This window comes from Rhinopithecus bieti, unplaced genomic scaffold, assembly GCF_001698545.2.
Source record: "Rhinopithecus bieti isolate Rb0 unplaced genomic scaffold, ASM169854v2 scaffold_8226, whole genome shotgun sequence".
Lineage (NCBI taxonomy): Eukaryota > Metazoa > Chordata > Mammalia > Primates > Cercopithecidae > Rhinopithecus > Rhinopithecus bieti.
Genome location: NW_016805992.1, coordinates 1,389,667 through 1,410,864, shown reverse-complemented (window position 1 = coordinate 1,410,864; position 21,198 = coordinate 1,389,667). Strand labels below are relative to the sequence as shown.

General features: G+C 48.5%; 1 protein-coding gene across 1 annotated transcript in view; it reads right to left on the bottom strand.

The window, feature by feature from the left end:
* Positions 1-21,198, bottom strand: part of ABAT (4-aminobutyrate aminotransferase) — a 111,867-nt gene that overhangs the window by 13,383 nt on the left and 77,286 nt on the right. Inside the window, exons 4-10 of the mRNA XM_017874408.1 lie at positions 19,877-19,994; positions 13,805-13,854; positions 7,267-7,347; positions 6,586-6,678; positions 5,535-5,597; positions 1,354-1,417; positions 639-787 (exon numbers count right to left, since the gene is read on the bottom strand). Coding sequence (XP_017729897.1) covers positions 639-787; positions 1,354-1,417; positions 5,535-5,597; positions 6,586-6,678; positions 7,267-7,347; positions 13,805-13,854; positions 19,877-19,994 — 618 coding nt within the window. The remainder of the gene's footprint in view (positions 1-638; positions 788-1,353; positions 1,418-5,534; positions 5,598-6,585; positions 6,679-7,266; positions 7,348-13,804; positions 13,855-19,876; positions 19,995-21,198) is intronic.

Here is a 21,198-nt window from a genome sequence, read left to right as displayed (position 1 = left end):
GTTTTTTTTTTTTTCTCTTTTTTTTTTTTTTTTTTTTTTTGAGATGGAGTTTCACTCTTGTTGCCCAAGCTGGAGTGCAATAGTGTGATCTCAGCTCACCGTAACCACCACCTCCCGGGTTCAAGTGATTCTCCTGCTTTGGCCTCCGGAGTAGCTGAGATTACAGGCATGCACCACCACGACCGGCTAATTTTGTATTTTTAATAGAGACGGGGTTTCTCCATGTTGGCCAGGCTGGTCTCGAACTGTTGACCTCAGGTGATCCACCCATCTCGGCCTCCCAAAGTGCTGGGATTACAGGCAGAGCCACCGCGCCCGGCCCCCATTTTCTTTCAACAGATCTATTTCCTCTTACTTTAGAGTCATTGATGCTTGTCTTCCAAGAAACTTAAGTGATACAGAAATTGGTATCAGAGTCGGGTGATGGATGCTGTGACGGAAACAGTGTGTCTCATGAACTCTCCCAATATGGAATATGTGGGACGCAAGGCCTCTGTGTCCCTACTTCCCCCTGGGGGAGCTCTGCACAGGTCCCCAGATAAACCCTTCATCTGTTTCTCTTCTCCTGGGCCAAGTCTTGGGGCGGCAAGAGCAACGGGACTGGTGGTTAGGGAGGATCCGGAGGGTATGAGCATTACCTCTTCCAGACAGCGGGCCTCCTCCTGTTGGTTCTCTTTCACGAACTCTTCCAGAGGGTATTTCAGCCGTGGGAACGGTGCGATGGGCCAGTCAAAGGAAGGGATGTCAATCTTGTGAATGGCTTTGGAGTGCGTGGTCGCTAAGCAACCTGAGTTGAGCAAAACAGAAAAGCAAACGCTTGGCTTGGGGAAGCAGGCAGTGCTCTTTGCAAAGGAGATGATACGCATTTCAGCGTGAGGCTGTCGACGGGCAGGGAGGCCTATTGCCTGTGAAATCCCAGTTCTTTTTATCGTTTAATTTTTAGTTTTTCTGGGTGCATAGTAGGTGTATAAACTTGGGGAGTACATGAGATGTTTTGATACTGAACCCCAGTTCTCATCCGGAAGCTGAAGGGGGAGCCCTTGAACTCTTAATTGGCATGCGTGAGTGGGTATGTGTTTGCATTGCGATTAATCACAGACGCAGCGCAGGCTTTGAAGACAGAGTCAAGAGTTCAAATCCCGGATCTGTCACTGAATAGTCTTGGAAATCCTTCCTCTTCGCAAACCCTGATTCCCACATCTGCAAAGCAGGAATAATAATCCCCACTCTGTAGGGCATTGTGTGGAATCGGTGAGACAATATGTGTAAACTGCCAATGTCAGCCGCCGCTAGTGTTGCTGTTATTATTATTATTCTAAACACCACCTTGGGAGCGTACTGGTCCCTCCTTACCCATGGTCCTCCCGTGGAACGCGCCCATGAAGGAGAGGATGCTGTAGTCGGGGCAGCCGGGGGCCTAAAACCAAGAAATATCAGTCATTAGTCACAGTTGTAAGGATAGGGGAACTGTATTGTTGCCTCTGCAAGTCCAGAGGGAGACAGAAATCTATCAGAAGAACCAGGAATCCTTCTCAGGCAGAAGTTACACATGGGACCACTGGGGTCTATATCCAAGACACATATTTTATTTTGCATACATACTTACTTTTTTTTTTTTTTTTTTTAAGTCACAAAATTTAGGCTGGGCGCAGTGGCTCACGCCTATAATCCCAGCACTTTGGGAGGCTGAGGCAGGCGGATCATTGGAGGTCAGGAGCTTGGGATCAGCCTGGCCAACATGGTGAAACCCTGTCTCTATTAAAAATACAAAATTAGCCAGGCATGATGGTGGGGGCCTGTAATCCCAGCTACTTGGGAGGCTGAGACAGGAGAATCGCTTGAACCTGGGAGGCAGAGGTTGCAGTGAGCCAAGTTCGCGCCACTGCACCCCAGCCTGGTCAAAAAGAGCAAGACTCTGTCTCAAAAAAAAGTTGCAAAATTTAAAATCAAGAAATTTCACATAAAGATCGGAACTTCTGGCTTCTCACCAGTGCTGTACCGTTTGGATCCATTTTCCTGCTGTGGTAACCGTAGGTGACCAAGCAGCACCCACTGCCCACCTTCCTCTGGCCGCTGGGGACTCCTGGGTTTTCAGCCCCTGTTCTACAGGCTCTTCAACTTCCTCCCCATCCCCTGGCTCCCCTGCTACTCAGGCCTCTGCAGGTGTCAGGGGGTCAGGTGCTGATGGGTGCACGCTTGCTTTCCAGGGTGACCTGAGGCAAGGGGCTGAGCCAGGCACCTTGCAGGAACACCCCCAGGCCTTTGGAAGGGGTCTGTGTGCTAGAAAGCGGTCGAAGGGAGGCCCCCACCGGGTGCTCTCCTATGGTAGCTGCGCCTTGGGTTCAGGAGGGGTGCATGGACACCCCATCCCTTCCCAGCCCCAAGCAAATGGCACAGCTGCCACTCCTCGCATTGTTTTCTGACTCTCCACCCAGCAAGGAAATCCAAACATGTTTCCAGCTGACTCAGGCAGAACTGCTGGAGGTGCCTCAGAGGCAACTGTGGGGGCCCCCAAGTCTCTAGGAGGCTGGCATCGTCTCAGGTTGGTTGAGCACCAATTCCCTGAGACCTCCGGGAAAAACCCTAAGACCTCCCTCCTCCCACAAATTCCAGAAACCCTCTTGTCGTTTTTTTTCTTTTTCTTTTTTTTTTTTTTTTTAAGATGGAGTCTTGCTCTGTCACCAGGCTGGAGTGCAGTAGTGTGATATTGGCTCACTGCAACCACAGCTCCCCCTGCGTTCAAGCGATTCTCCTGCCTCAGCCTCCCAAGTAGCTGGGATTATAGGTACCCGCCACCACGTCCGGCTAATTTTTGTATCTTTAGTAGAGACAGGGTTTTGCCATGTTGGCCAGGCTGGTCTGCAACTCCTGACCTCAGGTGATCCACCCACCTTGGCCTCCCAAATTGCTGGGATTCCAGGCATAAGCCACCGTGCCTGGCCTCTTGTCATTTTTTAATTTGTCTTCTGATTGTACATGTAATTAATATATACACATCATTTTGCATATTTGGATTCAGCCATGAATGATGAGGAGTGAGATCCAAAAATGTCGATGGTCTAGGATGCCCATGGATATCGAGTGAGAAAAGCAGAGTTAGAGAAAGAGGTAGGAGGCTGGGCACGGTGGCTCACACCTCTCATCTCAGCACTTTGGGAAGCCGAGGTGGGAGGATTACTTGAGCTCCGAAGTTCAAGAACAGCCTGGGCAACATAGTGAGACTCTGCCTCTATAAAAATTTTAAAACAATTAGCTGGGTATGGTGGCAGGTGCCTGTAGTCCCAGCTACTCAGGACACTGAGGCAGGAGGACTGCTTGAGCCCTGGAGGTCGAGGCTGCATTGAGCCGTGATCGCACCATGGCACTGCAGTCTGGGGAACAGAGTGAGACCCTGTCTCAGGAAAAAAAATAAATAAATAAGAGAAATAGAGTGAGAGATAGGATAAGGTCCGTAAAAAAAAGGGCCAGGAAAAACAACAAGAAAATTGTTTAGTGTAAATTTATGTAAGTTTATTTGAATATGGAGAAAGGTGTAGATATATTTGCTAGCAAGAGGTATGGTTAGGAAAAAATATATATTAAGAAAGCATTTAAAAAAAAAAAGCAACCCTGTCTCACCAACCCAGAGGCAAGCCATTGTAAATATGCCAGCAGGATTCCATCTAGTATTTTCCTGTATATTTATTTACATATTTGAGAGCCCAGTGACCATATAATTTACATTCTTCTGTTTTTACAAAATTATACCAAACACGTCCAGGCCAAGAGAAACCGTAAGTAACTATTTTTACTGCAGAATATTAGAATGTTAGCAGAGGGTAATTAAGTTCAGCAGCTCCTGGTTTTTTTTTTTTTTTTTTTTTTTTCGAGCCAGGGTCTCACTTTGTTGCCCAGGCTGGTCTCCAACTCCTGGGCTCAAGCAATCCTCCTGCCTCGGCCTTCCAAAGTGCTGGGACTAAAAAGTACATAAGCCACTATGCCCAGCCTTATTTTGTTTTGTTTTTGTGTGTAGGTGATCATAACACAGTATTTTCTTTTTGTTTTTTTTCTAAAGCAGCAGACCCTTCGGTCTAAATCTTAATGGGACCTCATACACAAAACAGAGGAGGCCAGGCCTGTTCTGGGTAAAGCTGGGTGGGGAGCTTGGAATCTCACCCACCTGGTTTTCCCTGTGGCGCCTGGTCACCTCTGACCCCCAGCAGTAGTCTCCTTGGTTCCACTTCGAATCCCTCCATTTAATTAGTCTTTCCCCAATATTGGTGGTTTCTAGTCTTTTCTGGTTATTATTACTGTAAACACCAAGGGGGTGAACACCCATGCGTCGTATACATTCCTGCTGACAATTTGGATTATTCTAGAAAATATGTTAATAGCCTTTGGAGACCTGTCAAATTCAGACAGTTGTCCTAAGAAACTGGTGAAGGCTGGTCAGGGAGATCTCCACTCAGCCTTTTTTTTTTTGAGACGGGGTCTCATTCTGTCACTCAGGCTGGAGTACAGTGGCTCAATCTCTGCTCACTGCAACCTCCGCCTCCCAGGTTCAGGCGATTCTCCTGCCTCAGCCTCCCGAGCAGCTAGGACTAAAAGCCTGTGTCATCAAGCTCGGCTAATTTTTGTATTTTCAGTAGAGACAGGGTTTCACCATGTTGGCCAGGCTGGTCTCGAACTCCTGACCTCAAGTGATCCGCCTGCCTTGGCCTCCCAAAGTGCCAGGATTACGGGTGTGAGCCACTGCGCCCAGCCTCCACTCAGCCTTGATACCCAGGGAATGGACTTGAGACTGGGAACACCTTGGGGGCCCTTCCTTTGTTGTTGTTGTTGTGTTGTTTTGTTTTGAGATGGAGTCTTGCTCTGTCGCCCAGGCTGGAGTGCAGTGGTGTGATCTCAGCTCACTACAAACTCTGCCTCCTGGGTTTAAGCAATTCTCCTGCCTCAGCCTCCTGAGTGGCTGGGATTACAAGCACCTGCCACCACACCTGGCTAATTTTTGTATTTTCAGTAGAGACAGGGTTTTGCCATGTTAGCCAGGCTGGTCTGGAACTCCTGACCTCAGGTGATCCTCCTACCGTCACCTGCCAAAGTGCTGGGATTACAGGCATGAACCACAGCAGCCAGCGTTTTGTTTTTGCTTGTTTGGTTTTTTGTTTTGAGAGGAGTTTCATTCTGTCACCCAGGCTGGAGTGCAGTGGTGTGATCTCGACTCACTGCAACCTCCACCTCCCAGGTTCAAGTGATTCTCCTGCCTCATCCTCCCAAGTAGCTGAGATTACATGCGTGTGCCACCATGCCCAGGTAATTTTTGTCTTTTTAGTAGAGATGGGGTTTCACCATGTTGGCCAGGCTGGTCTTGAACTCCTGACCTCAGGTGATCCGCCTGTCTCAGCCTCCCAAAGTGCTGGGATTACAGGCATGAGCCACGGCGCCCAGCCTGGCCCTTCCTAATTGAGAAGGTCAGTGCCAGCCAGCCGGCAACAGCCCGGGAGAGGCTGTGCAGCTTCCCCAGATGTATGTGGTACAAGCCCAGCTGCACTCACCTGGTTAATCATGCACGTCTCCAGCTCCTCCTGGGAGAAGCCCCTCTGCCCTCTTTCCTTGCTCTGAAACAATAGAACAAAATCTCAGAGATGCTCTGGGGTAGTCGGGGCTTCAACTTTCCAACCAAACCAATATTCAGTCCAGACAAGTAGAAAGTGCTTTCTCAGCAGTGGATCTCACATATTAATTGTTACAGGTCTGTACTGAAACATGAGGCTACCAGCTGTGCTTGCAACAAAAGAAACTAACACACATAATGCATTCAGCACCATCAGCAACGATTTAGGTCTGTTGGATTAAGATCTGCTGAGAGTGTATATGTTTTGCCAGGAAGAATGGAGGCCAGGTGTGCGGGCTCAAATCTGTAATCCTAGTACATTGGGTGGCTAAGACAGGAGGATTGCTTGAGGCCAAGAGTTTGAGACCAGGCTGGGCAAGAAAGTGGGGCTCTGTCTCTGCAATTTAGAATATTTAAACAAGATTAAATATAAATATTTAAATAAAATAAAGTAGTCACACTGCATATTTTTTTTTTTTGTTTGTTTGTTTTTTTTGAGACAGGGTCTCAGTCTGTCACCCAGGCTGAAATGCAGTGGCACAACCATGGCTCACTGCAGCCTTGACCTCCCAGGCTCAAGTAATCCTTCCACCTCAGCCTCCAGAATAGTTGAGACTACAGGCGTGCACCACCATACCTGGCCAATTTTTGAATTTTTTTTTAGTAGAGATGGGGTTTCATCATGTTGCCCATGCTGGTCTCAAGCTCCTGGACTCAAGTGTTCCGCCCACCTTTGCCTCTCAGAGTGTTGGGATTACATGCGTGAACCACTGTGCCCAGCCCACATTGCATAGTTTTGATGCCAAAGCCTCAGCCCTTTGTACCATATCCCACTGGGCTGTCTGGAAAGTGCCATCCAGCAGTGGCCCTCCCTGTATTTTAACCCTGGTACTGACGTCTAATATTCCAGCTCATTGGAATGAACAGTCAGACCAGGAGTGAAGGTGTGGCTAGGTGCTGGGGAGCCTGTGTGTGTGTGCCCCCAACCTCACCCGGTACCACATGAAGATGGTCTTGAAGGCATTTTCATTGGAGCAGGAGCCACAGGCCATGGTGATGAGCTGGGACATCCCTTTGGGAGCCACCTGAGGGGAGGGAAACAGCCGTGAGCCCCGGCTCATCATGACTCCTGTACTCCCGCGTCCCCTGGCTGGAGCTGAATCTTCACAGGGGCCATACCAGGGATAAACGGAACCAGGGCTGTCCTGGAAGGTGTGGGACTGGGAGGGTGGACTCAGGTTTTTCCAAGGGTGGCGGAGAAGCCTAGGGAGGCCCTGAGGCTGGCAGAGAGGAAAGAAGGGGGGCGAAAGCCCTCTCCTGATGCACCTGCCACTGTCTAAGACACTGACACGTTCCAGGAGGGACACTGAGGTTCCCAAAGGCTTTAATTGTTTGTAGTAACTAAAACCAAGAAGTGAGGGCAGGATTGAATGACATATGCCAGGCTCCTATCATGCGACACATATTCATTTCCCCAGCTCCTTTTGTCCTGCACACAAAGAATCCCTTCTGTCCTTTAAAAGAAAAATTTAAAATACTCTGCATGGAAGAATAAGCTCAGAGAGAAGGATTTCCGTAGCAACACCTTGTTCTTCATTGCTGGCATCTCCACTTTTCCCTTCCCCTGCCAGTACCACGTCTGCAGACAGTGGGATTGCTTCTCTAGAACTGACCGAGAGCAAGGACTCCCGCAGCTTCTCCACAAAGTTCTCCGGAGGCAGGATTCCGAGGGCGGGTCTGTTGACGAACATGCTCTGCAAAAGGGCAAGAGGCAAATGGTGACTTCTGGGGGCCTGACCCAGCTCCCTGCCTACAAACGGTGCTTTTCATAGTCCCTGTGTTCAAAAAGCCTCCGAATGGGGTTGCAGGATGATGACGTTCTGTCAGGGTGGGGCAGGGCAGGTTTCCTCAGACTTTTAGAGAAATCCGCTGGATTGCTGTGGATGTTTTAAAAAAGGGTCGGCCGGGTGCGGTGGCTCAAGCCTGTAATCCCAGCACTTTGGGAGGCCGAGACGGGTGGATCACGAGGTCAGGAGATCGAAACCATCCTGGCTAACACGGTGAAACCCCGTCTCTACTAAAAAAAAAATACAAAAAACTAGCCGGGCAAGGTGGCGGGCGCCTGTAGTCCCAGCTACTCGGGAGGCTGAGCCAAGAGAATGGCGGGAACCCGGGAGGCGGAGCTTGCAGTGAGCTGAGACCCGGCCGCTGCACTCCAGCCTGGGTGACAGAGCCAGACTCCGTCTCAAAAAAAACTGAGGGAAGGGTACATGGGGCTCTTTGTACTGGTTTTTGCAACTTCCTGTAAGTCTCTTTCTTTATATATTTAACCATTAGAAAGACTAAAAAACCGGCAGGGTGCAATGCCTCACGCCTATAATCTCTGCATTTTTGGAGGCCAAGGTGGGTGGATTGCTTGAGGCCAGGAGTTCGAGACCAGCCTGGCCAACATGGTGAAACCTTTTCTCTACTAAAAATACAGAAAGGGACTTTTGGGGTAGAGAAAGAGTTTCTTGGGCAAAATCAGTGTAATGCACTCAGTGCAAATCCAAAAAGCAGCATCACTGTACAGGAGGAGACCCAAGGGCAGAGGGGTCCCCAGAGATGATTCTCCCAGGGGCTTTAGGACTTGGCTTGTGTTGCTAGAAACTGGGAGATTCCTACCTCTTGCTTTTTCTGCTTTGCGATCACTCAGTTGGGTATAGGATAAGTAGTAAGGGAAGTTAACCGTCCTCATTGTAGAGTTGGGGAGACTGAGGACCAGAGAGGTCAAACAACTTGCTCCAAGTCACACAGCCAAGAAGGAGAAAAATCACAACTCAGACCTAGGTTTACTGACTTCAGATGCCACTCTCTGTCAGGTGCTCCAGGTAGCCTCCACCCGAAAATGCTCATGCTTGGCACAACCCAGAGGCCTTGGCTTGCCTGGAAGGGCTTTTTTTTTTTTTTTTTTTTTTTTTAACAGGGTCTTGCTCTGTCTCTCAGGTTGGAGTGCAGTAGTGTGATATCAGCTTACTGCAGCCTTGACCTCCCAGGCTCAAGTGATCCTCCCACCTCAGCCTTCCAAGTAGCTGGGACTACAGGCACGTGCCACCACGCCCAGCTAATTTTTTATATTTTTTATAGAGATGGGGTTTCTCCATGTTACCCAGGCTGGTCTTGAACTCTTGGACTCAAGCGACCTGCCTGCGTCAGCCTCCCAAAGTGCTGGGATTACAAGTGTGAGCCACTGTGCCCAAACTTGGAGGGGATCTTAAGGAGCATTTCCTTCTGGCTCTGACCTGTTAGTGGAGCTCCTAAGAAATCACATCATGAGAATAGGGTGGAAGCAAGCTGGCCCTCAGTGGCAGCAGGGAAATGGCTCCCAGAAGGGGGCAGCAGCGCTGGCTGGCAGCTTGACAGCCTATCTGGATCTAGGAATGATGTGGGGGTGATGTTCTTGCTCGAGAAAGTGTGACGTTAAGAACAGAAGATATCTGGGACATGGGGTATCAGGATCAAATGAGGATACGTTTCTAAACCCTTGCAGTCAGCTCAGTAGGCTTAGGGTGCGGCAAGAAGAGAATTGGCTTTGGCTTAAGTGGCTGTGCAACCTTGGGCAACTCACTTAACCTCTCTGAGCTTTGGGTTTCTCATCTGCCAAACTGGAGACTCTTCACTAGGTGCTTGTAAGGAGCCAGTGAGATGATACGGTGTACAGAGGATGCAGGAGTTCAGTCTCAAAGGAAGACTTATGCAGAGGGAAAGACCCAGAGGTCACAGGATGGCAGGTGTCTTACTTGGTCAGACCCACTGTGCTATGTGCATTCATTGCAATGTGACTATGTACATGCAATATCCATGATTATTGTATAGCTTGTGAGCAATGTAATGAGATGGTCCTGGTGACATAAGAAATAGTAACTGGAGGTTGGGCACAGTGCCTCACACCTATAATCCCAGTCACTTAGGAGGCTGAGGTGGGAGGGTCTTTTTTGAGTCCAGGAGCTCGAGGCTGCAATAAACTATGATCAAGCCACTCCACTCTAGGCTGGGTGATAAAGAGAGAGAAAGAAGAAAGAAGAAAGGAGAAGAAGAAGGAGGAGAAGGAAGAAGAAGGAAGAAAGAAGAAGAAAAAAGAAATCACAATTGGAATCCAGATATTAGATCTAAGGGACGTGGTTTCATTTTTAGGGAGTCACATGAAGTAATGATGGTGGAGTTTCAGGGTGGTTTGGTTTGGGTGCAAAAGGGTTGATAAACCCCTTCTCGGGACTTTGGTGACCTGGCAGGAACCTGCCCTGTACAAGTAGAATACCATCGCCACCACCTGAGTGCATCTGCAGCCAAAAATTTGGAAGACCCAAGATGTCAGCCAATGGTGGCCCAGCCTACTGCCCTGGGCGTGTCCTGCTGAAAACCTTTTAGCCCATGGAGGTCAGTTGTCCCCTCTCTAAGACTGCCTCAGGGTCTCCAAACCCAGTTCCTCTGCAGAACAACTCAGCCCAGACTGGGATGGAGAACGTGGATTCACCATCAAATCCCAGTGCCGAAAACAGTGCTTGGCACATTGGAAGCATTCAGTCAATAACCAATGAGTGAGCAAATGTCAAGCAATAAGACTAAAGAAGAAAGTGGGAGGTAGCTCTCCAAGGGCTTGGCATTTGAGGTGGAGGAGATTGGGACACAGCCAGAAGGCAGTGAGTACCAGGGAAGGGTTCCACGTGCAGTGCAGTTTGGAGGATGGTTTGGAAGAGGTGAGAAGGCAGGTGGGAGGGATCGATGGGGAGAGGTTGCTGGCAGAAAGCCAAGTGGGAGACTTGAGGGTTAGAACCAGTCCCCGACTAGGTGAGAGGGGAGAGAGAGGTGAAAGGTTGGTGGGGAATAGGGAAAGTTGGGGGAGCTCCCAGCAGGGAAAGGATAGTACTGTCCCCTGAAATCAGAATCCCTGGGCCTTTGTTTTTTGGGATATATTTTTGTTTTGTTTTGTTTTAGAGGCAAGGTCTCACTCTGTCATCCAGGCTAGAGTGCAGTGGCGAGATCACAACTCACTGCAGTGACTTCCTGGGCTCAAGCAATCCTCCCACCTCAGCCTCCTGAGTAGCTGGGACTACAGGTATGCACCACCACACCCGGCTAATTTTTTTAAAAAACGGTTTTTGTAGAGACAGGCTCTCGATATGTTGCCCAGGCTGGTCTCCAACTCTTAGCCTCAGGGATTCTTCCACCTCAGCCTCCCAGAGTGCTGAGATTACAGGCATGAGCCACCACACCCAGCCGGAATCTCTGGGCCTTGACGTCATGTGTTGTTGAGGATGGTTCTGCCTCTGGAGGCGGTTGACACTGCAAATGTGTCTGACATGTTTGTTGACACATTTTTTTTTCAGCACCAACTGCCAAGGCATCTGGGATTTGCACAACGTTTCAAAACAAAGCCAGACTTTGGATGTAAACACATTCGGGAGCCTCCGGCCGCAGTGGGCCTCATCAGACACCTTCAGGAGGACACCAGTTCCCTCTACAGCAGCCCCTAAACCTGTCAACTAATTGGAGACAAGAGTGTCCCCTGGCCCCTCCCAGGCAGGGCACACCCATTCAGAAAGAAGAAAATGTGGTTCTTTCCTATTAGCTCCCACTCTTTATTTAAAGGGAAGAATGTTTTAGGGCTAGGGATCCTGCTTCTGACCAGGATTGGGTCTTTCTTCCGTCTGCCTTTCTTAGATTTCTTTTTGGGATCAAGTTCCTTGTCGTGTGTGGATAAGTATGTTCCTCTCTGAGTCAAAGAAACCCTCCAGTGATACTCCGTGTTGGTGAGGATGTGGCGAGACTGGAACCCTCCCCCAGCTGTGGGAGTGGAGTTGGTGCAATCAGTTTGGAGAACTGTCTGGCAGGATCTGCAGGAGCTGTACATGGCCAGCACTTCCACTCCCAGCTTCGTATCTAACAGAAACACATAAATGTGTACAGCAGAAGACACACACATGACCGTCCATAGCAGCAGTCTTCATAAGAGCCCTGAACTGGAGCTATGCAAATACCCGTGGACAATAGGATTGCAGGATATCCGCAGAGGGGAAGGCTCTAAAGCCATGAGGATAGATGGTCTGCAATTACACACCAGGAGGAATCACCCAGACATCATTTTGAATGAAATAAGCCAGACAAGGTAAAGATACACACTGCAAAGCTCCCCTGACATGCAATAAAGAACTGGAGAAATACAACTGGGTGTGGTGGCTCACACCTGTAATCCCAGGAATTTGGGAGACCAAGGCAGGAGGATCACTTGAGCCCAGGAGTTCGAGACTAGCCTGAGCAACATGGTGAAACCCCATCTCTACCAAAAAAAAAAAAAAAAAAAAAACCCACAAAAACCAAAAATTAGCTGGGTGTGGTGGTGGGGACCTGTAGTCCCAGCAACTCAGGAGGCTGAGGTGGGAGGATCGCTTGAGCCCGGGGTGCAGTGAGCCATGATTGCACCCCTGCATTCTCGCCTGGGCAGCAGAGCAAGACTCTGTCTCAAGAAAAAAGCAAGCAAACAAAACTGGAGAAATGTAGCAATCTGTTAAAAGTAAGCGGAGTGGTCTACTTAATTTGGTTGGAAGGAATAATAACTGGGTGGGGGCATGTTCTGATTCCTCATTACAACTCGTTCATTCTCAATGGGAGTTAAAAAAAAAAATCTTACTCTGTTCCATATAAAGCACAGACATAAATACAACACACAGATATACTCCATATGTACTGTATTTTTGTATTACAATTTCATGATAGGGAACAACTAGGAAAATAATGTCTAAAAATGCTCCTTAAGGGGATGTTCCAATAACAAAAAAAATTGTGAAACACTGGTTACGTGGGAAATTCATTGAGTTGTGCATTTAGGCTGTATGCATGCCTGCATGGGCATTATACTTTTTATTTTATTATTATTATTATTTTTTGGAGATAAAGTCTCCCTCTGTCGCCTAAGCTGGAGTGCAGTGGCACCATCTCAGCTCACTGCAACCTCCACCTCCTGGGTTCAAGCAATTCTTCTGCCTCAGCCTCCCAAGTAGCTGGGATTACAGGCTCGAACCACCACACCTGGCTAATTTTTGTCTTTTTAGTAGACATAGGGTTTCACCATGCTGGCCAGGCTGGTCTCGAACTCCTGACCTCAAGTGCTCTGCCCACCTCAGCCTCCCAAAGTGCTGGGATTACAGGCATGAGCCACCATGACCGGCCATATACTTTAGTATAAATGTGCAATGGCTTTCCACCTCTCTCAGGATAGAGATGAATGTCTTCTATTGCAGGGGTTCTCATGTGGGGTGACTGTATTCACCAGGGGACATCTGGCCATGTATGCAGACATTTTTTGGTTGTCACAGCCTCAGGAGGGAGTTGCTACTGGCATTTAGTGGGTAGAGTCCAGGGATGCCGCTCAATGTCTCAATGCACAGGACAGCCCCTCACAACACAGAATTATCTGGTTACAGATGTCAACAGTGTGAGAGTTCAGAACCCCGGTCTAGGTGGCATCTGAAAACCATGTACCCTGCTGCTACTCTAGTCCTCCTTGGATCCCTCCCCACTCTCTCTGCTCCAGCCGCGCCGCTGCCCTCGCCGCTGCCCTCTTCTCCCTGCTGGGACCATTTCTCCCGACTCATGACCTGCCAGACCTTCCTTTCCTTCAGATCTCAGCTGAAAAGTCTTTTCCCTGGGAAGCCTCCCTGACACCCACCCTCTCCATCCCCAAATAACTCAGCTCCTGTGGGTTTATTCTCAGCGCCTCCACTAGCTGTGTGACCTTGGGCAAATACTTAACCACTCTGTGCCTCAGTTTCTGTATCTGTAAAATGGGGATAACAAGAGTACCTGCTTCAGAGACTTGTCAATATTATAGCTAGAAAGTGCTGAACACAGCGTTTGGTGCAAATTATGCTCTCCATAAACATTAACTGTTAGCATCATTCTTTTATGCCCACGAAGCACTGCCTACCTTACTCTGTAGCACTTAATATGGTTGCAATTCTCTATTCATGTGTGTGGTTAATTGACTGCCTCCATAGGAATGTGGGCACTGTGTTTTTGTTCATCAAGGCATTCCACGTACCTGGCACATCGTACGGGCTCGATAAATATTTATGGAATGAATGAATGCAAGGACTATTGCCAAAGTCTGCCCAGTGATTCTGTGACTGGCCATGAACACATTTTGTCTTTACTCTGTGCAACCCCAAGACCTACCGCATTTTGAGGCTGTTGGATGAGTTTCAGCAGGGCGGGGTGGCTGTAACCTGAGGGCAGGAGAGTATTGTTAGAGATCTCATTGCATCCACGGGTTCTCCATGCCCCTCCCTCCTCTCCTTCCCTCTCCCTTCCTTTCCAACCCCGCAACTCTCTTTAAGCACCAAAGGGTCTTTTATCCTTTGTTGACAAAAAGAGATTACTGGCGCCCCACCTAACACCCCTGACTCAGAATCTCTCAGGGGGCAGCCTAGAAATCCAACAAGTTCTCTAGGAGATTCTGATGCTTGTTCAGGTTTGAGACCTACTGGACTACATAAACATAAGGTGAGATAAATGCGCCGGGCATGGTGGCTCACGCCTGTCATCCCAGCCCTTTGGGAGGCTGAGGCAGGCGGATGACCTGAGGTCAGGAGTTCCAGAGCAGCCTGGCCAACATGGCGAAACCCCATCTCTGCTAAAAATACAAAAATTAGCCGGGCGGGGTGGCACGCGCCTGTAGTCCCAGCTACTCGGGAGGCTGAGGCAGGCGGATCACCTGAGGTCAGGAGTTCCAGACCAGCCTGGCCAACATAGTGAATCCCCGTCTCTACTAAACATACAAAAATTAGCTGGGTGTGATGCTGTGTTCCTGTAATCCCAGCTACTCGGGAGGCTGAGGCAGGAGAATCGCTTGAACCCAAGAGGTGGAGGTTGCAGTGAGTTGAGATTGTGCCACTGCACTCCAGCCTAGGTGACAGTGAGACTCCATTTCAAAATAGAATAGAATAGAATAGAATAGAATAGAATAGAATAGAATAGAATAGACAAAATAAATAAAATAAAATAAAATAAAATAAAATAAAATATTAAAAGGGAGATAAATGTAAGAAAATTTCAAGCCTGGGGCTGACTGGGGAGTTTGGTTCAACAGTCCCAAGTGCCGAATTGCAGAGAAGATCCTCACCTTCCTTCCCAGCGCCCACTGGCTGAGTCAAATCTCGATGAATGTTTGCTCAGGGACTGAGTGAGTAGTGATGCCACCTGCAATCTGTGACCTGCAGGCCTTGTCCTGCCTTCATACATCTGCTTATTCCCAGAGTCCCACGGCATTTACCATCCAGACTGGGCCTGACATTGCACGACAAGGCTTAGCACACTCGGATTCAGCAATTGCTCTTCTATGAATTTATCCTACAGTGTATAAAGATCTATGAGCACGGATCTTAATTGTGACACTCATATCTCAAGACTTGAAAGCAACCTACCATCCATCAATAGTGGGTCAGGGAAATAAGCCTTCTAATGTAACGAATCAGCTGTAGAAAAGGGTGAGAGAGATTTATTTGTGCTGAGTTAGAATAATCTCTGAGATCTGCTAAGTGAAGAAGGAGAGACACAGGATATGTGGGTGCTTACACACACACTGAATCTCTCTCTAGAAGAAGCTGATAATGATGGTTGCTTCTGGGAGAGGAACTGAGATGGGGCTCAGGCTTGGGAAAGACGCTGGTCCGCACTCTATTAAAAATTAAAATAGCTGGGCACGGTGGCTCAAGCCTGTAATCCCAGCACTTTGGGAGGCCGAGATGGGCGGATCACGAGGTCAGGAGTTTGAGACCATCCTGGCTAACACGGTGAAACCCCGTCTCTACTAAAAAATACAAAAAACTAGCTGGGCGTGGTGGCGGGCGCCTGTAGTCCCAGCTACTCGGGAGGCTGAGGCAGGAGAATGACATAAACCCAGGAGGCGGAGCTTGCAGTGAGCTGAGATCCGGCCACTGCACTCCAGCCTGGGCGACAGAGCGAGAATCCGTCTCAAAAAAAAAAAAATAATAATAAATAAATTAATTAAAATAACGAGACGATAGGTGCAGCAAACCACCATGGCACACGTATACCTATGTAACAAACCTGCAGGTTCTACACATGTATCCCATTTTTTAAAAAAGAAGAAATAAAAAAAGAAAAAAAATTAAAATTAAAATATTTGAAGTTAATTAATAAGGATTACTCTGTAGTTATATTAGACTCAAGCAAGATTGCTGTAATCTTCCAGGGGTTTTTGAAAGACATTCTTAACCATTCTATTGCATGTTGGCCTCCCCTAACAAGTCAAGCTCCCCTCCCCTCCCCACCCCTCTCTTCTTTTCAGCAGTCTTGCCTTGTTGCCCAGGCTGGAGTGCAGTGGCACAATCTTGGCTCATTGAGACCTCTGCCTCCCAGGTTCAAGCAATTCTCGTGCCTCAGCCTCCGGAGTAGCTGGGTTTACAGGTGTGTGCCACCACACCTGGCTAATTTTTTTGTATTTTTAGTAGATACGAGGTTTCACCATGTTGGCCAGGCTGGTCTTAAACTCCTGTCCTCAAGTGATCCGCCCACCTCGGCCTTCCAAAGGGCTAGGATTACAGGTGTGAGCCACCAAACCCGGCCTGAAGTCAAGCCACTTTCTGTCTCCTGGTAATTAATGCACCTGCCCTGCAGATCATCTCCTAGTCAGTCCTGGGAGACAATTACACATAAGGTTGGAGCACAAGAGGCAGCAGTGTCTCTCTCTGAGAAAAGAACTTAGCAGCTGACCTCATGTGTTTGACTTGAGTTTCCAAAAAATCACAGCTCTCACCCTGATGCATGCATCCTCACTTTCATGTGTCTGGAAGCCATAGGGGGACCAAGATGGTCAACTGGAGTTTGTGCAAAACGAGCTTGCTGATGTCACGGCCTGAATTTCCACCACAAGGTTCATACTAACTCCTGCTGAATTTGAACGTCACCAGCTAATCTCAGAATTCACCCCTTGAAACTTTTCTTTTTTTGTTGTTTTCTTTGTTTGTTTGAGACAGGGTCTCACTCTGTTGCCCAGGCTGGAGTGCAGTGGTGTAATCACGGCTCACTGCGGCCTCAACCTCCCCAGCTTAAGTAATCCTCCCATTTCAGCCTCCTGAATAGCTGGGATTACAGGTGGGCACCACCATGCCCGGCTACTTTTTGTTTTTTATTTTTATAGACAGGGTTTCACCATGCTAGCCAGGCTGGTCTCAAACTCCTGAGCTCAAGCTATCTGCCTGCCTTAGCCTCCCAAAATGTTGGGATTACAGGCATGAACCACTGTGCCCGGCCAAATACATTTACTTTGAAAGGAGACTTTATATCAATGTGGCCAGAGGTTGGATGCCATGGGAACAATCTTTCTGTTGCCTGCCCAAGCCTCTGAGCCTGGGCCACGCACTCCTCCACAGTAAGAGATCAGCCAGTGGAGTCAGGTATTAAAGACCTGACATCACCCAGGGCAGACTTTCTCCTAATAGAATAGAAAAGTGAAAGTGATTTGAAATGCCTTGGGCTTCCACGCTGCCTGGTCGAGAAGATAGATGGGAGAGTCACGGAGGGGAACAAAGGTAGGGAGGACTATTCACATTCATCCCTGGCACTCCCCCATCCTACTCCAACACATGCTGGGCCCAAGACTGAAAAGTGCACCTTACTCAAAAAAGGAACACTCTGGGTTTCTCCAACTGTTTCCGGGCCAAAGGTCTTTAAGCCCTGGCTCCTTATCAACACTGCCTGTGTGTTCATGACCTTTTTTTGCCTCTGGAGAGATAAGCCCGTTCCAGGTAAACCTCATTAAGCCTCAGATGCGGTGTGCCTTACTGGCTTCTGAAGAAGAGATGAGAGCAGAGCTGGTCCCTCTGATCAGGGAAATTTTGCCTTGGGCTTTTGATGCTGTGGGACCCCCACATTTCAGGTCAGGGGCAGGTGTCTGCAAGGCAGCTACCATAGAAATAAGCTTGGGAGGCAGAGAGTCATTTGTTCACACACTGGCTTAGCCTTGGATTCCCTGTGTATGCCGGGAAAACCCTGTAAGCTCCTGAAACTTGGGCCCATCAGTCAACTGGAGGTGATGTTAAAAGACCTTACTCTAAGGCAGTTGTAGCCATTTAATGAGATAACATATAAGGCACTTGGCAATATGCCAGGTGCATAGTAAATTCTCAATAAGTATCAAGTTAAAAAAATCTTTTCAGACACTACAGATATGGGAGGACAGGTGGCCAGAGAGAGAACTTTTAGAATTTCTAGAATGTTTCCATTTTTGTTTTTTACTGAGACAGGGTCTTACACTGTTGCCCAGGCTGAAGTGTAGTGGTGTGATCATAGCCCACTGCAGCCTCAAACTCCTGGGCTCCAGCGATCCTCCTGACTGAGCCTCCAGAGTAGCTGGGACTACAGGCATGCACCAGCATGCCTAGCTAATTTAAAAAATTTTTTTGTAGAGATAGGGGTTGAGTCTCACTATAATGCCCAGATTGGTTTTAAACTCCTGACTTCAAGCCATCCTCTTCCTTTGGCCTCCCAAAGTGCTGGGATTACCAGCATGCACCACCGTGCCTGACCAAACTTCTAGTTTTTAAAACAAACGCTGCTAATCTGATTCCCTGACCTTCATGCACACAGTGGCTAGCTGGGCATTCAGACTGAGGGACTCCTGGGGGGTGGGTCACAATCCCACAGTTAATATATAGTGGAGCCAGGATTTGAACCCAGGACAAGTCAAGAGCCCATCCCTTCCACTCCCACACAAAGGGGAGATGGGGTTTTGTAAATCTTTGTCTCCAAAATGCCTTCCATGGCTGAGGCATTCCTGAATGATGGACTTCCCCAAAAGAATGAGTCATCCACTTACTGTCTAATAGCATCCTAGTGGGAAATAAGTAGGTGTGAGGAAACGAGCAGGGGAAGAAGCAGCGGTGTGGACAGCCAAGGCTGGGTCTCAAGGAAAGGCTCCAGGCTGCTGAGCAGGGTCCAGAGGGAGGTGCTCACTGGGGGCTGGGAGGTGACCCTGGGAGGCAGAGGCTGTGGGCGTCCCACCAAGGTCACTTTTACTGGGCAGGTCACTGTTTCCCAGCTGCTCTGTGTGCTGGTTGATAATAACTCCAGCTGCCTCCTTGCCTGGAAAACTGCAGTTGGCAAATGGAAGCTGCTTTGCCAAGGAGATAATACAAGTTCTCCCCTCTGGCAGCTGATGGGTGATGACTGGCTGGTGAAGGGGCATAAAAAGCCAGACCCTTTCCTTCATTCTGAGACCAACTCTGGGGTGTGGTGCATGCTCCAGAGCCCCAAGTGGGGCAAGGCTGTGGATAGTTCCAGCTGAGACCTTCCTTCTTAGCTTCTTCCCCCACCCTAGGCTGTTCCTTTCCTCCCCTTTCTCCTGAGAGCTCTCCCTCAATCAATAACCTGCCCAAGAATCCCTACCTCTGGCTGGTTTCAGTGGCTCACACCTGTCATCCTAGCACTTTGGGAGGCTGAGGCGGGAGGATCACTTGAGTCCAGGAGTTTGAGACCAGCCTGGGCAGCATAGTGAGACCCTGTCTCAAAAAAAAAAAAAAAATAGGCTGGGCGTAGTGGCTCACACCTATAATCCCAGTACTGTGGGAGGCTGAGGCAGGCAGATCACTTGCAGTCAGGAGTTCTAGACTACCCTGGCCAACATGGTGAAAGTCCGTCTCTACTAAAAATACAAAAATTAGATAGGCATGGTGGCACGAGCCTGTAATCCCAGCTACTTGGGAGGCTGAGGCACGAGAATCACTTGAACCTGGGAGGTAGAGGTTGCCGCGAACCAAGATTGTGCCACTTCACTCGAGCCTGGTCGACAGAGCAAGACTCCGTCTGAAAAAAAAAAAAAAAGCAGGGGAAAAAGGAAATCCTCACCTCAGGCTCTTCTTCGAGGAAACTCAACCTAAGACACCTACCTGGGGGCCACTGTCATCACACCGATGGGTTTGCGTTCTAGCTCTGATTCCTGTGCAAGGTATCAAACCTTTCTACGCTTTGTTTACCTATCTGCAAAATGGGGATATGAATACATACTTACCTTGTAGAATTTGGGGAAGGAGTAGATGAGAGAGGACATATAATATGTCTAATAATATGCCCTTTACACATTACTTATTTTTTTCCTACCCCTGAGCAAAGTGTCAGGCAACACCCTGGGATGTGCCTGCTGGAAGCCACAGCCTAAAACCTGGATAGCCACAACTAGGAGAGACAGAAACAGAGGTTATATCCAAGGAGTGATTTCCCAGCTCTTACCTATGGGGACAGAGGAGATCTGGGAATAAAGATCCAGCATTCGGTTGCCGTCCACATCAACCAGGTAATTGCCTCGGCTCTCTTCGTAATTGCAGAAAAAATGCACAGCCTCTGCATTCTTGGAGAAAAAAGAGACTAACTCAGGCTCACCACCACTCCCTAGATTCTTGGTCTTTCAGGATTAAGCTTCAATCAGTGAAGTACACCATATCATGAGTATCTGTGGATACACAGGGGCATCTGTGGGTGCCAGCAATGTATTTCTTGCTTTGGCTAAGGGCATGGGTGGTTTGCTTTACAGTAGTTCAGTAAGCTGTGATTTTATATTTCATGAAGTTTTCTGTATGTGTTTTACACATCAGAACACAAAAAGAGATACAAATCTGAAGTTGATTCTGTTGTGTATGGTAAACCTTAGAGCGACCTCAAAGAAAACTAAAAATATATAGTAATCATTAAAGAAATAAAAATGTTACACTGGAAAGTACTCACTTAATGCAAAATAAAAAACATTACAAGAGAGCTGAGCGCAGTGGCTCATGCCTGTAATCCCAGCACTTTGGGAGGCCAAGGCAGGTGGATTATTTGAAGTCAGGAGTTCGAGACCAGCTTGGGCAACATGGTGAAACCCCATCTCTACTAAAAATACAAAAATTAGCTAGGTGTGGTAGTGGGCACCTGTAATCCCAGCTACTTGGGAGACTGAGGCAGGAGAATTGCTTGAACCCAGGAGGTGGAGGTTGCAGTGAGCTGAGATTGTGCCACTGCACACCAGCCTGGGTGACAGAGTGAGACTTCATCTCAAAAAAAAAACAAAAACAAAAAAGGGTTGGGTGGGGTGGCTCATGCCTGTAATCCCAGCACTTTGGGAGGCCGAGGCAGGTGGATCACAAGGTCAGCAGTTCGAGACCAGCCTGACCAACATGGTGAAACCCCGTCTCTACTAAAAATACAAAAAAATTAGCTGGGCGTGGTGGCAGGCACCTGTAGTACCAGAGACTTGGGAGGCCGAGGCAGGAGAATCTCTTGAAACTGGAAAGCGGAGGATGCAGTGAGCCGAGATTGCACCACTGCACTCTAGCCTGGGCAATAAGAGAAAAACTCCATTAAAATACAAAAAAAAGGCTGGGTGCAGTGGCTCACGCCTGTAATCTCAGCACTTTGGGAGGCTGAGACGGGCGGATCACGAGGTCAGGAGATCAAGACCATCCTGGCTAACACGGTGAAACCCCGTCTCTACTAAAATACAAAAAAAAAAATTAGCCGGGTGTGGTGGCGGGCGCCTGTAGTCCCAGCTACTCGGGAGGCTGAGGCAGGAGAAT